This window comes from Sorex araneus, chromosome 3 (assembly GCF_027595985.1).
Source record: "Sorex araneus isolate mSorAra2 chromosome 3, mSorAra2.pri, whole genome shotgun sequence".
Lineage (NCBI taxonomy): Eukaryota > Metazoa > Chordata > Mammalia > Eulipotyphla > Soricidae > Sorex > Sorex araneus.
This window is the reverse complement of record NC_073304.1, coordinates 147,276,872-147,293,110: the sequence shown is the minus strand read 5'-3', so window position 1 is coordinate 147,293,110 and position 16,239 is coordinate 147,276,872. Positions and strand designations below refer to the sequence as shown.

Here is a 16,239-nt window from a genome sequence, read left to right as displayed (position 1 = left end):
GAAGGAACAATATACAGTTTCACGACAAACAACTGAGGAACTTCATAGACTCAAAACCTCGGTTACAAGAACAATTAAATGGGCTACTTTAAGATAAGACAAACCCCTCAAATACACAAAACTTTGGCATAAAGGTGGGACAAAACCTCATAACAATAATCTCTCTCAATGTAAATGGGCTAAATGTACTAATTAAAAGACACAGAGTGGTAGGATAAACCAGAAAATTGAACCCAATATTCTGCTGCCTGAAAGAAACATATCTGAACAGTCAGAGCAAACACAGATTCAAAGTCAAAAGCTTGAAAACAATTCTATAAGGAAAACAACTCCCTCAAAAAATCTGGGGTGGCCATTCTGGTATCAGACCACATTGATTTCAGACTGAAGAAGGTTACAAGAGACAGTAAAGGTCATTTCTTATTGATCAATGAAGAACATCAGGAAGAACTTACACTCCTAAATGTATATGCACCTAATGATGAACCAGAAAAATACTTAAAACAACTACTCATAAACTTGAAAGACATCAGTAGCAACACAATACTAGTGGGAGATTTCAACACCACTCTACCACCTCTCGATAAATCAACCAGACTCAAGATTAGCAAGGACATACTTTATCTGAGGGAAGAAATGGAAAAAAAGGGGCTTAGTAGATATATACAGGACATTTCATCCTCAGAAAGCTGAATACACATTCTTCTCAAGTGTGCATGAGACATTCTCCAAGATAGACCTCATGCTGAGCCACAAAACTTACCTCCATAAAATTAAGACAATAGAAATTGTGTCAACGATCTTCTCACACTACGATGCGCTGAAAATGGAAGTGAATGACACACAAACAGAAAATAAAATCATACACCTGGAAATGAAACAGCTCACTACTGAACAATGAGTGGCTTAGAAAGGAAATCAAAGAGGAAATCGAAAGATTCTTGGAAACAAATGAAAATGAGGACATGAGTTACCAAAACTTATGGGACACAGCAAAAGCTGTGGTTTTTGGGTTTTTTTTTTTCTGCTTTTTTTGGGTCACGCCTGGCGATGCACAGGGGTTACTCCTGGCTTTGCACTCAGGAATTACCCCTGGTGGTGCTCAGGGGACCACATGGGATGCTGGGATTCGAACCCGGGTCGGCCGGGTGCAAGGCAAACGCCCTACCTGCTGTGCTATTGCCCCAGCCTCAGCAAAAGCTGTGTTAAGAGGAAAGTTTATAGCTCTACAAGCATTCCTCAGGAAGGAAGAACGAGCCACACAAGTAACCTAACCTCACAGTTTAAGAGCTTGAAGAATGACCAACAAAACAAGCACAACCCAGACAGGAGGAAGGAAATAATAAAACTTATAGCACAGGGGTTGGGCGTTTGCCTTTCACACAGCCAACCCGAGTTCGATTCCTCCGCCCCTCTCGGAGAGCCCAGCAAGCTACCGAGAGTATCAAGCCTTCACGGCAGAGCCTGGCAAGCTACCCATGCGTATTGGATATGCCAAAACAGTAACAATAAGTCTCTCAATGAGAGACATTACTGGTGCCCGCTCGAACAAATTGATGACCAACAGTATGACAGTGACAGTGACAGATCAGAAATTAATGAGATGGAGGCCCAAAAAATGGTCTGAAAGATCAATGAAACCAAAATCTGGTTCTTTGAGAAAACAAACAAGATCAGTAAACCTTTAGCAAGACTCACAAAAAAAGGGAGAGAGAAAACCCTAATAAACCAAATCAGAAATGAAAAGGGGGACATCACAACAGAAATTACAGAAATTTAAAGAATCCTCAGAGATTACTTTGAGAAGCTTTATGCCACGAAGCAAGAAAACTTTGAGGAAATGGGATAAATTCCCAGATTCCTATAACCTCCCAAAGCTGTACCAAGAAGACCTGGAGTACCTGAACAGACCTATCACCATCAAGAAAATTAAAATGGTAATAAAAAGTCTCCCCAAACACAAAAGTCCTAGGCCAGATGGATTCACCAGTGAATTTTTCCAAAATCTTTAAGGAGGACTTACTCCCAATCCTTTTTAAGCTTTTACAGGATATTAAAGAATCAGAAATACTTCAAAACAGTTTCTATGAAGCAAATATCACCCTGAATCCAAAAGCAATCAGAGAAACTACAAAGAAAGAGAATTACAGGGGCTGGAGTGTTAGCACAGTGAATAGGGCTTTTGCCTTGCACGCAGCTGACCCGGGTTCAATTCCCAGCATCCCATATGGTCCTCTGAGCACCGCCAGGAGTAATTCCTAAGTGCATGAGCCAAGAGTAACCCCTGTGCATCACCGGGTTTGACCCAAAAAGCAAAACTAAATAAATAAAAATATAAAGAGAATTACAGTTCGATATTCCTGATAAACACAGACACAGGGATCCTCAACAAAGCCCTAGCAAACAGAATTCAATGACTCATCAAAAAGATCAGACACTATAACGAAGTAGGATTCATCCCAGGGATGTAAAAATGGTTTAATGGCAAGTCAATCAACATAATCCATCATATCAATAAAAGAAAAGGTAAAAACCATATGATCGTATCAATAGGTGCATAGAAAGCATTTAACAAGATCCAGCACCTGTTTATGATGAAAACTCTCAGCAAAACAGGCATTGAAGGAACTTTCCTCAATATAGTGAAAGCTATCTACCAAAAACCCAAGACAAGCATCATTCTCAATGGGGAGAAACTAACAGCCTTCCCTCTAAGATTGGGGACATGGTTGCCTGCTCTCGCCACTCCTATTTTATATAGTACTAGAAATACTTGCCATAACAATTAGGCAAGAAAAAATGTATCAAGGGTACACAGATAGGAAAGGAAGAGGTCAGGCAATCACTATTTGTGGAGGATATGATACTATACTTGGAAACTCCTAAAGACTCTACAAAAAAGCTCCTAGAAGCAATAAGTTTATATAGTAAAGTGGCAGGCTACAAAATCAACATCCAAAAGCTTTTTTTATATACAAACAATGAAAGAGAAGAAAAAGACATTAAAAAAAAAATCCCGTTCGCAATAGTACCTCAGAAAATCAAGTATGTCGGAATCAGCTTAACTAAAGAGGTGAATGACCTATACGTGGAAATTACAAAACACTACTTCAAGAAATAAAAGAGAACACTACGAAATGGAGACACATCCCCTTTTCATGGATAGGGAGGATTAACATTAGCAAGATGGCAATACTGCCCAAAACACTATACAGATTTAATGTGGTCCCTATCAGGATACCCATGACATTTTTCAAAGAAATAGACAAAATAACAGTGAAGAATCTGGGCCGGTGGGCACCACAAGCCGGAGAATGCTCCAGACCCCAGACCAGGCCAACAACACCGGGGTGCCAGACAGAAAAGGTGCAGCCAACCCACCTTCTCCAAATGGAGTCCCGGCGACACTGAGCTTCTGCTAACATGGCTCCAGTATGTGGGACTGGGATATTTCTCCAAATCGAGAGACCGCTTACTCAGCCATGTGACCTTTCCTGATATACAAAAAGCCGCTCAGGAACAGCTCTGCCACCCCTGTGCGGCCATTATCCCAGAGGCACAGAAACCAATCTCAGAATTCAGCGGCTGCTGGCAGATATACTCCTGGACTGTGAACTAAGCTTTAGCCCCGTGCAGCACCGGGAAGGGAAGGGTTTCTGTCCCTCGGCCTTTTCCCTTTTGTGGCAGCATGGCGACCACCACCATTCAGAACCAACTGGACAGAGAGGTAGGAGCTTGCAGTAATGGGATGCATGGGGAATCTCGTGGCACAGCGAGGGGTTGGGGGGGGCAGAACCGTCCCTGCTCCCAAATGAGACCTCAAGCAGCCACCCACAAATAGCTCCTCCGCTCCTGAACAGCCATGATCCCAGAGGCACACAAACCAATCTAGGAATGCAGCAGCTGCTGGCAGAAATACCTCTGGACTTAATACCAGAATCCCAAAACTGGGTGGCCGCCTTTGTGACTATGCAACATCATATGCTCTTTGTTATCGACAATAGAAAACATACAATCTAATGATGCCATTCAGACTGGTCTGACTGTTGGGGGGAAAACTCCAAATAATGATAGTGAGTTTTCTGTAAAAAAATTGAATTTAATCAAAGTAAGGAGAGAATAAAGTGAAAATCATCTGCCACACAGGCAGAGGAGGAATGGGGGAGGGGGGGAGTGTGTGCTGGGGTTCTTGGTAGCGGAACATGTGCACTGTTGGAAAGATGGGTGTTTCATCATAGTATGACTGAGACTTGATCCTGAAAGCCCTGTAACTGTTGTCATGGTGATTAAAAAAATAACTTAAAAAATAATTTTAAAAAATTAATTAAAAAAATCAACAAAACACTCCTGAAATTCATATGGAACAATAAACCCCCACAACTAACTAAAGCAATCCTTGGGGAAAAGGAGATGGGTGCTGTCACCCTCCCCAACTTCAACCCCAACTTCAACTGTAATTACTACTACAAAGCAGTAGTAATTAAAACAGCATGGTACTGGGCTAGAAACAGACGGGCAGACCAATGGAACAGAGTTGAATATTCTGTCATAGCCTCTCAAATATATAATTTTTAATCTTTGATAAAGGAGCAAGAAATGTGAAGTGGAACAAGGAAAGCCTCTTCAACAAGGGATACTGGGAAAACTGGACAGCTACCTGCAAAAATATGAACTATCACCTCTGTCTAACGCCAGGCACAAAAGGCAGATCAAAGTAAATTAAAGGCCTCCTTATTAGGGGACTGGAGTGATAGCACAGCGAGTAGGGCATTTGCTTTGCACGCAGCTGACCGGGTTCAATTCCCAGAATCCCATATGGTCCCCCAAGCACTGCTAGGAGTAATTCCTGAGTGCATAAGCCAGGAGTAACCCCTGTGCATTGCTGGGTGTGGCCCAGAAAGCAAAAAATAAATAAATAAAGTCCTCTATAGTAGATTTGAATCCTTAAGGTACATGGAAGAAAATGTAGACATGATCTTGAAGCTGAAAGTATTCTTAAGTTGGTCCGAGGGATGTGAGTGATTGTTAAACTGATTAAACTGAAAGCATCCTTAAGGATGAAACACCACTGACCAAGCAAGTTGAAACAAACATAAACAAATGGGATTACATTTAACTAAGAAGCTTCTGCATCTTAAAAGAAACTGACCAAATTACAGAGAGAGCCCACAGAATGGAAAAGAATATTTACCCAATACCCATCTGATAAGGGATTAATAACCAGTACTAGAATTGTACAATACACTACTAGAATTGTAAAAGAGAAAACTTCCAACCCCATCAAAAAGTGGGGAGAAGAAAGGAACAGAAGCTTCTTCTTCAAAAAAAAAAAAGAAATACAAATGGCAAAAATGCACATGAAAAAATGCTCTACATCGCTAATCATCAGGGATATGCAAATCAAAACAACAATGAAATATCATCTCACACCACAGACACTGGCACACATTCAAAAGAACAAAATCAAGAGAAAGAGTTGCTCCTTCACTTTTGGTAGGAATGCTGACTTGACCAGCCTTTTTGGAAAACAATATGGGCATTCATTAAAATACTAGAAATTGAGCTTCCATATGACCCTGCAATACCACTTCTGGGAATATATCCCGAGGGTGCAAAAAAGCACAGTAGAAGTGACATCTGCACCTCTATGTTCATTACAGCACTGTTCACAATATCCAGAATCTGGAAACAACCAGAGTGCCTAAGAACAGGTGCCTGGTTAAAGAAACGTTGTTGCATCTACACAACGGAATACTGTGCAGCTGTTAGGAAAGATGAAATCATGAAATTTGCTTATAAGTGGATGATCATGGAGATTATCATGTTAAGTAAAATGAGTCAGAAAGAGAGGGACAGACATAGAATGACTGCACTCATTTGTGGAATATAAAATAACATGAGACTAACACCCAAGGACAGTAGACACAAGGGCCAGGAATATTGCTCCATAGTTGGAATTCTGTCTCATGAGCTGGGGGAAGGAGAAAAAAAAGGGGGGGGAGAAAAAAAAGAGAGTTATGTACTTGGAACAGCGAGATGCTTGGGCAGTCTCGGGCCGGGGGCCCGATACCGGTGCGTGCTCCGCCGAGACTCAACCCTGGCAGCCACACTTTGGTGCAGCCACTTTGCTGCTGATTGACCACGATCCGGAGGCCAGCTAGACTACTTTTGGTCCCAGAAACTGCTTGCAGCCATGTCTCTAGACTGTGAACTAAGCCATTACCCCATGCCAGCCGAGGAGGGGAAATATCCTTTTCTCTCGTTTTTTTTTTTTTTTTTTTTTCATGAGCTGGGGGAGAAGGCAGCTGGAATTGAGAAGGGATCACTAAGTCAATAATGGGTGGAGGAATCATTCTGGATGGGAGATGTTTGCTGAAAGTATATAAAGGACCAAATGTGATAGCCTCTCAGTATCTATATTGCAAACCATAATGCCCAAAAATAGAGACAGAATATGTGGGAAATTGTCTGCCATAGAGACAGGGGGAGGTTTGAAAAGGTGGGGGAGGTTTACTGGGGACATTGGTGGTGAAGAATGTGCCCTGGTGGAGGGATGGGATCATTGTATGACTTGAAACTCAAACATGAAAGTTTTGCAATTGTATCTCATGGTGACTCAATAAAAAGGAAAAAAAATGAGGCATTGCTCTTTGTCTTACCAAAATCCAATTAGAATTGAGAATGGACCACTATGACAATGATAATTGAAAATGATATGACAGTGATAATTAAAAATGATCACTCTAGACAAGAACTGAGTGCTGCAAATAGGTAAATGGATATACATGATAACCTTTCAGTACCTGTACTGCAAACCATAATGCCCAGAAGTAAAGAGAGAGAAAAAAATAAGAGAAGTGCCTGCCATTGAGGTGGAGGGGGTCAGGTGGGGAGGGCAGCAGGAGAGAAATTGAGGACATTAGTGGTGGGAAATTGGAACATTCAATGACTGAAACCCAATTATAAAAAGCTAAAGCACACCGAGGGGCGTGTGCACCCTCGGACTCTCCGGGCAGCTCTGTCTCACCACCCACGTTCGGTGCTCTGGAACCACTGTGTAAGGGCTGGATTGGGATGGCGTAGGTCAAGGGCAGGCGATGGAAGGATGGGGACCAAGCTGGTTGTTGATATAAGTTACCATTTATTCAATCTTCCATCTTTCTCACCTCCCACACACTCCCGGCTCTGTCCTCTCTCTGGATCTACCACAGCCTGGATTCTCTTGTCTCTCTCCTCCCTTTTTCTCTCTCCCCTTTGCCCCTAGGCTACACACAGCCAGGTAGCAAAGTCATCATAAGAAAGCCCTTCCTAAGGGCTGGGCATTCCAGAGCCCTTCCTGACTCTTAAGGTGTTTTTCTCCTTTCCTCAGTCCAAACACTCATTAACATCTTAATACTAGTTATTTTTGTATGGACATAGCAAGAGATACATTGAGGCTTGCAAGGCAGCTCTCCTGGCAACATCTTGCCACAGACTCAGACTACAGCACTCAGGCCAGATTAATCATTCCTCACCCCAGCAGGGTCCAAATCTAGTTATCACTGCTTGGATCATGACAACATTTGTCTATGATCAAGCTCTTAACTTATAGTTAAGCATTAGGCACTTTGGCCAGGCCCATCTCGATGCCAGGGTAGCACACAACTCACCGCTTGCCCTGGGTCCGTCTTGTCCCTCGTCGGGCCCCTGCTTTTGGGGGTGCTAGGAAGTAAGGGCAACTGAGGCTTAGATAGAGAGAACAGATGCCTAGGAGGAAAATATGTAGAGTCAAGTGACTCCCAGGTTACAAAAGCATAGCATTTGCTAAGTCTTCTTGTGTCCATACAAAAAGGACATGGCTCTGAATAAACTATGCAAAGGACTCAAGGAGAAGAGAAAAACAATATTTACAAGTCAACAGAACACTAAAAAAGAAGCTACAAATAAACAAAGAGGAATCGGAGCACTGTGACAGGAGTAACACAATAAACCTAAACTACCTGAGGCTATGTCATCCTACACCCAATCATGAACAAATTTGTAACTCTATCTCACAATGGTTTAATAAAAATGAAAAATCCAGTTTTGGAAACATTCTCATCATCTCATCTGCGTCCTCAAGGACCTTTGTCTCCCAATATTTGGCTGGGGAGGGTGCTTTCTTAGCAGTGCTGAGGAAATATGGAATTCTCAGATAACCAGCCAACTACCCCTGCAATTCTCAGCTAACTAGGCCAGCAGTTTAATGAGAAGGCCAGAAAATACGGTGCTGCATTGACCTTGTGGAGTCAGGCTAACCTCACAAAGGTCATCCCATCACCCTGGCAGTGTTTAGGGGTCTCCAGGGTCATACACAGCAGTGCTCAGAGAGTCATGTGGTGCAGAGGATAGAACCCAGATTTGGACACAGTATTACTGAATTGCCTTTACCAAATATTTTCATTGTTTGCTTCTCCGATGCATCAGCCTACACGCATACCTCCTGAGGGCAGTTAGTATAGAGAAGGGACCAGTATGACAATAGTATTTGGAAATGATCACTCCACTCTGGACAAGAACTGAATGTTGAAAGTACATAAAGGAATATACATGATGGCCTTTCAGTATCTGTATTGCAAACCATAATGCCCAAAAGAAGAGAGAGAAGGAAGAGGAAGTAGAGGAAGGGGGAGGAAGAAGAAGGGGAGGAAGGGGAGGAGGAGAGGAGAAGAAAGTGCAGGTGGGTGAGGCGGTGAGGGGAGGGAAACTGAAGACATTGGTGGTGGGAAACGTACACTGGTGAAGGGACAGGTGTTGGAACATTGTATGACTGAAACCCAACCACAAATAACTGTAACTGAATTTCACTGTGATTCAAAATATATATATATATATAGTGATATATTTTACTTCTATAAGAATTTCAATCTTCTGTTTTTTCCTTTGCCAGCTTTTATTTTGCATCTATATTAAATAAAGAAATGTATATTCCCTTATCTTGGATTAGAATAAAAGCACCTCCTGATTTTATGTATATCCATAAATACATGATGTAGTCTCACCCTTTTACCCACTAGTTCTTCAACGAATGACTCAGAGGCCTTGTTTGTTTCCCATCTAAACACCCCCAAAACAACATTCACATAAGTGGTTGCCCTGTTGTTACCATCTCTCTGTTTTCTGCCTCCACTTTCCACCATAAATGCTCTCACTAATATCACCTCCAACTGCCAGCACTTGCCAGGCCCTCAGTTCTCTGGTTTCACACTATAAATTTTCTTCTTATCCTTTGAATCACTTCTCTATCAATTTTGCTTCAATTTCTTCCCGTAACCAGTTAGTGAGGGTTGGCATGTCTGCCATAGTCTGTACTATCTGTTGCTATGCAGTTAGCCATGATGAGTATATTGTCACTGTCACTGTCACGGTCATCCCGTTGCTCATCAATTTGCTCATCAAGTGGGCACCAGTCGCGTCTCCATTGTGAGACTACTTGTTTCTATTTTGGCATATCAAATATGTCACAGGTAGCTTGCCAGGCTCTGCCATGTGGGCGAGATACTCTCAGCAGCTTTCTGGGCTCTCTGAGAGGGGCAGAGCAATTGAACCTGGGTTGGCCACGTGCAAACACTCTACCTGCTGTGATAGATGAATGTATTATTCACCCCTAATTTGTAACTCCAAACAAATCTCTCTCCTCAGCAGGAAATGCATATATTCAACTGCCTCCTTGACATTATTCTACATAGTTCGCCCATCTAAAGTGAAATCATTTACACCCCTCCCCCACCCCACCCATCTTTCCTTAGCCCCATCAACTACTCTTTGGCTTAAACTAAATTTAAGACATGACTTTGTTGTTACCTCCTTATTCATCTCAATCTTTCAACCACCACTAAGGTTTCAGAATCAAAATCAGATCTCAAATCCAACTAGGTGGCTCTGCCCACACCTCAGCCGAGGTCTTCTCTGGACTATTAGTAGAGTTCCTTTATTAGTCCTCTTGTTTCCTGTCCTGCAAAAATCTTAATACTTAATACTACCTTTGCAGTCTTACAGTTGCGTTTTCTTTCTTTTTTTTTCTTTTTGGTTTTTGGGTCACACCTGGCGATGCACAGGGGTTACTCCTGGCTCTACACTCAGGAATCACCCCTGGCGGTGCTCAGGGGACCATAAGGGATGCTTGGAATTGAACCCGGGTCGGCCGTGTGCAAGGCAAATGCCCTACCCACTGTGCTATTGCTCCAACCCCCCCCCCAGTTGTGTTTTCAAGGAATTGTGCTCAGTGCCTCAGGCACAGCCAGCTTCATTATGCTTCCAGCTTTCATGCAAATATTTCTTTTCTCTGCTTGTCTCACTAATGACTTCATTCAGTTTCCCTTCTTCAGAGTGGTCTTCTATTGCCAACTATTGCAGTCCCTCTTCAATTGTGTGTCTCTTTGTATATTAGGTTTTGTCCTCGATAGCATAGCAGGTAGGGTGTTTGCCTTGCACACGGCAGACCCGGGTTCGATTCCTCTGTCCCTCTTGGAAAGCCCAGGAAGCTACCGAGAGTATCCCACCTGCAGGGTAGAGCCTGGCAAGCTCCCCATGGCATATTCAATATGCCAAAAACAGTAACAAAAAGTCTCACAATGGAGACATTACTGGTGCCCGCTCAAGCAAATCGATGAACAATGGCATGTGACAGTGACAGTGACAGCATTCATGAAAATGTGTAGTTGCTCATGAGCACTATAATGCTTCTCTTTCCTAGCAGACTGTGAGCTCAGAGAAGAGTCCCACCCTGCTCTTCACACTGATTTCTCTCTGGTGTAGAGAGAAATGCAGAGGCTTTCCTCACCCCTGTTTTGTCTTATGCTTTTTTTGTTGCCGCCCCAAGGCTGTTAGTGCAGCATTTGTGCAGCTTAAGGCTCTGGTCCTAAAATCAAAGTTTAGAAGAGCTTTCATTTACTAAATATAATTGTCATCTCACACATTTTTTAGACATCTGTGCTCTCAGACCATGTATTACTGTGAATCGTGCACTTGTGCCACTGGCAGCAGACTTAGAACCCTCAGTAATGTCTAGCAAATTTGACCTGGGCAGTGCCTTCCTGCCCTTTGCCCCTCCAGCAAGGAGGGGTCTCCCTTGACCTCCAGTTCACCCCAGGAATGTACTCTTTATATTTGCCTTTAGCTTTCCTAGATGTTTTGACTCTTGCCTATCCACATGTTCTGTCCACGTGAAACGTCATTTCTGGAAAAAGGTGGACCCTTTCATAGTCTGTGTCTGCCCCATTCCAGACCCTTAATGGCACCTGTGATCCGCGGTTGATGCCCCCTTTACTGTTAAGCAGGTGCTGGGACAGCGGTTACTCCCCATGAAGGCACCAGTGCCAGGCACGTATGGAGAAGCCAGGGCACCTCTGACACTTCTCCCAGGTACCAAAGCTCTGAGTTCTCTGGAGCCTTCAGCATCAGAAGCCAGATGGAGCAGGGAAGCACTCTCTCTTTCCTGTGTTCGCACTGCCAAAGCAGCATTTTCTCCACCACAAGACCCTAATATCCTGGAGCAGAGTTTTTCTTCATCTGATTTCATAGCGTCAGAAAAGTACAGTGCCACAGATATTGGTACAATCATTTATTTAGTTGCTGATTTGCCTAATTTGTCATTCACATTCCAAATTCCTTATCTGTGAACTATGGGGAGAGGAAAGGAAACAATTTAAGTCTACTCTAAATCCTTATATACTTTATAACCAACAATACCTCTCATTTCAATGAACTAAACCTGTTTATAAATACAAATATTGAAAGCACAGTTACATTATTAGTTAATGCACTAAAGTTTTGGTAGTTATTTGAAAAAATAATGGGGGCAAAGTTTGGGTTTTTAAGTTGTACATGGCATGGGGCAGAGTATAGAGAATTAACATTACACACTGATAGTGTTGATAACCCCATCTTTCAATATATCAGACAGCAACCATTCATTATATCTATACTATTCATTATATTATATTATATAGTGCCAGTGAGGAATGTTTTAAAATAGCATTATAATAAAATTTAATAGTGGTAGGCTCCTGGAAGATGAAAGAATCTATGTCTTTTGAAAATAGCCAGTTATGGTTAAAGAAACTCTGGTATATCTACACAATGGAATACAATGTAGCTGTCAGAAAACATGAAGTCATAAAATTTGCATATAAGTGGATCAACATGGAAAGTATCATGCTGAGTGAAATGAGTCAGAAAGAAAGAGACAGACATAGAAAGATTGCACTCATATGTGGAATATAAAGTAGCTGAGAGGTACAAGCTTACAATGATGCAATTTCTGGCAGATGTTTCTCTGAACTTAGTTACTAAAATACTGAAATATAGAAATCCAAAACTGTGCGGCTGCTAGTACGGCCACTCGACCTCATATGTCTTCATTCTCAGCAATGGAAAACAAATTATCAAATGCTTTCTTTTCAGCAGGTCGACTTTAGGGGGGAGAATTTCCAAACAATAATAGTGAGTTTTTTGTTGAAATATTGAATGTAATCAAAGTAAAGTGAAAGTAAAGCGAAATTTACCAGTTACACATGTGGGGTGGAGGGCTGGGGAGGTGGGGGGGGAGGTATACTGTGATTCTTGGTGGTGGAATATGTGCACTGGTGAAGGGATGGGTGTTCGAGCATTGAATAACTGAGACTTAAACCTGAAAGCTTTGTAACTTTCCACATGGTGATTCAATAAAATAATAAATTAATAAAAAAATAAAGAAAATAGCCAGTTATGCTATGAAGAATTTTATCAAAGAGAATTTAGGGAAAACTTTTTCTTTTAAATTTTTATTTTTCACTTTTATTAGTTTATTTTCATTGGAGAAGTCTACGTCTACCTAAGATTCAAATATATACTCCTTCCAGTTAGGTAACAAAATAAACCTGGGGGGTGGCAAAATAATGATGTTCCTGCCATCACAATGTACTTAGAATCACCCAATCTCCCTGCTCCCAACGACTGAAATTGTAGATTAAATCAACTTCCTTCTTCTTTAGGAGATATTGTCCAAACAGAGGCTGTTTGTGGAACTGTCCCTGGATCTACCCCTCCATTCCCAGGCACGATTGTTTTCCCTTCACAGTTTTAGCCTACTGTGAACTCTTCACTCTCCCGATGCAAAGAATAAGTAAATGAAAAGAGAATTAGAGAGCCAGATCAACTCATGCTAAGGGCAGGGAAAGCCATTTACTTATTTATGCAACAATTTGGAGATAGAGTGCTCTCTCTTTCCAGGTGACAGATGACCGGTTTAAGGTAGAGAAAGATAAAGGGAAAGCAAAATCTCCCAAGGAGAAGAAGGCCTCAAACACCAGTAGCAAGTTGGGCAAAGGAAAGGGCAAGGAACTGCCTGAGGCAAACTTCACAGTGAAAAAGAACACCCAGCTAAAGCGGAGGGGAGAAGAGGATGAAGGCAAGGCTTACATTGGTGAGTATGGTGTTCCTGTGTACAGTTACTTTTCACTTTTTACAACCAATGAAATAACGAAAAATCATGCCAATCGCTGTGCTTTATTTCTCCCAGTCATTTCACTCTTTATAAAACCATAAACCATGCATTTGTGGTATATAAAAATATATATATATATAGTAGACATATAATATCTATGGCCAGGGAAAACGGGTTAGGAAGACTGGTCAGTAGTTGGAACTAACCACAAGTGTGCGTGGTTAGTGAGGGTAGGTAAGATAGAGAAGAGACCACTATGACGATAATAGCTGGGAATGATCACGCTGAACAAGAGCTGAGGGTTAAAAATAGGTAAAGGATAATCTGAATAACCTTTAAGTATCAATATTGCAACCACAGTGCCCAAAAGGAGAGAGACAGATAGTGGCAGGCAGGGGTTGGGGGATGGGGGCTGATGGGAGGGAACCTGGGAACACTGGTGCTGGGAAATGTACACTGGTGGAGGGATGGGTGTTGGAATACTCTATGACTGAAATCCAATCAAGAATGGCTTTGTAACAGGGGCCGGAGCGATAGCACAGCGGGTAGGGCGTTTGCCTTGCACGCGGCCGACCCGGGTTCGATCCCCGGCATCCCATATGGTCCCCCAAGCACCGCCAGGAGTAGTTCCTGAGTGCAAAGCCAGGAGTAACCCCTGAGCATCGCTGGGTGTGACCCAAAAAGCAAAAAAAAAAAAAAAAAAAAAAAAAAAAGAATGGCTTTGTAACATAAAATAAATAAATACAAATTATAAATCATGTAGTTCCATGACACCTTCACAGAAAAATATTTTTGTTCTCAATTCATTTATATTTTCAGTAAATAGAATGCTTCTAACTATTCTAAATATGCGATCGGCACATTTATATAGTGCCAGTGATGAATGAAATAACTAGTAGATTATGCCACCAAGAAGCTTACCATCATATTGGGAACTTTTTAAAAAGTTACACATAATTAAAAGGGAAGTAGAAGTGAATGAAATTCAGTGGTAATAGTATTTGCAGAACACATAGATTACTGACCGCAACTTCTTCCTCTCTCCATTTGTTCTAGACATAGTAACTAGATTTTCTTTCCTTTTTAGATTATTGATTGTAAATGTTGACCAACTGCATTGTATGTATTGAACTTTCACATCTGTTACCAATGTCATTTTCTTCAGTATGTCTCTACTCAAAGCATACAGGACTTGGAAGTGGTGATGTAATTGTTCACATGGTCAATATTGACATCCATTTGTTTAATGATAGAAGAAAACAAATTACTTAAAAATTGAAAGTTCATGCATCAGTTTCACTATTTGTAAATTAGCCTTCATATGTTATTATATGTCAAGCTTTTCTGTACCATATAGTTTTAATGTTATGGTATAACAATTGTTCTTACTCACAGAATCTTATCTTCTAAGATAAACTCATGTTTTAACATTAATAAAGTAGTATAATCAGAGGAGAGTAATTACAAGCAAGTATAAATATATATTAAAATATAAATATATATTAATTTAGTTTAGCTAATACTAGATGCTACTTAATGCATGAGCAGCACTTATCCTATTGACATAAATAACAAAATACCTTGATGGGGAGCATGTGCATACTCAGTCTTCCCCTCTCCTGTAAACACCTCTACTTATAAAATACCACAAAGCTGTAACTACTTGTTGTAATTCAGGAGTAAAGCCAGATGCTGCTCAAATAAGATTACAAATATATATTCTTAACATAAAACATAGTTTTGAAAACATATCTACATGTGTGGATAATAGTTTTACCCAAAAAAACAAAAGCATACATTGACCGTGACCATTGGCCAGTATAATTTGTCCTATTATATCTATATCTCATTTGATAAAAGTGATTTAATATTTTTTTAAATGACAACAGCTTCTTTCTGGAAAGGCAGTAATGAAAACCAGTCAACATGACTAAATTCTTGCTAACTCGACTGTTATTTGGCAAGCCAGGGTGATTATAAAAGCAGACATGCTATGTAGAGTCATTGAACTAACTGGGTGCAACCTGTTCTATCTTAAAATGATGGCTGCTTCTCTTTATGGTATTTGCATAGATGATGAGCCAGATGATGGTGCTCAACATTACATTATAGTTGTGGGCTTCAAGAATCCTCAGCTATTAGCGATCATGACGGAGCTTGGCATTCCTATAAGCAGTGTGATTAAAATATCTTCAGAGAATTACGAACCTCTGCGGACACACCTGGCAGCAGTTAGCCAGCAGCAGGAAGCTCTCACTCACCCAAAAGGTATGCAATCTGCTACGCAACTTACTCAGACCCCAATATTATTGCAGTCCTCAAAGTACAAGTACAGTTTTCTGCCCAAAACATAGTCATGCAATACATACATTATTAAATTCTGGCATGACTTTGATTTGATGTTTATCCTGCTTCCACTAGCCAAGTGTTGTAAATTTTAGAAATTAAAATCATATTCTGTCTTCCTATCCCTTTGTAGCCCCATAGAACATAAGCATGGGTCAGAGACTTGGTTGTGAACTATGTTTCTCAGAAACTTTGATAGATAATTTCTACATTAAGGATGGGCTTGGTGGATTGAGTAGGTAATCTGTTCTTCCAGACACTGAATTCACAAAATGGCCCAAAGAAGAGCATAACCTTGAATTATTGTGATGCTTTGCTGCTGGTTCATTGTGATCAACCAAAGGGCGTAAACAAGGAAAAGTTCCAACCACAGTGTTATTCACCTACTCAGAAGCTCTGGGGTCTTCATCTAGCAGAGGTTCCCAAACTTACTTGGCCTAAATCACCTC

At 41.2% G+C, this 16,239-nt stretch overlaps 1 protein-coding gene across 1 annotated transcript in view; it reads left to right on the top strand.

Annotated features, from left to right (window-relative positions):
• SPAG17 (sperm associated antigen 17) overlaps positions 1-16,239 on the top strand; it is a 317,179-nt gene that overhangs the window by 110,771 nt on the left and 190,169 nt on the right. The window contains exons 5-6 of the mRNA XM_055132151.1: positions 13,231-13,423; positions 15,518-15,712. Of these exons, the coding sequence (XP_054988126.1) occupies positions 13,231-13,423; positions 15,518-15,712 (388 nt within the window). The remainder of the gene's footprint in view (positions 1-13,230; positions 13,424-15,517; positions 15,713-16,239) is intronic.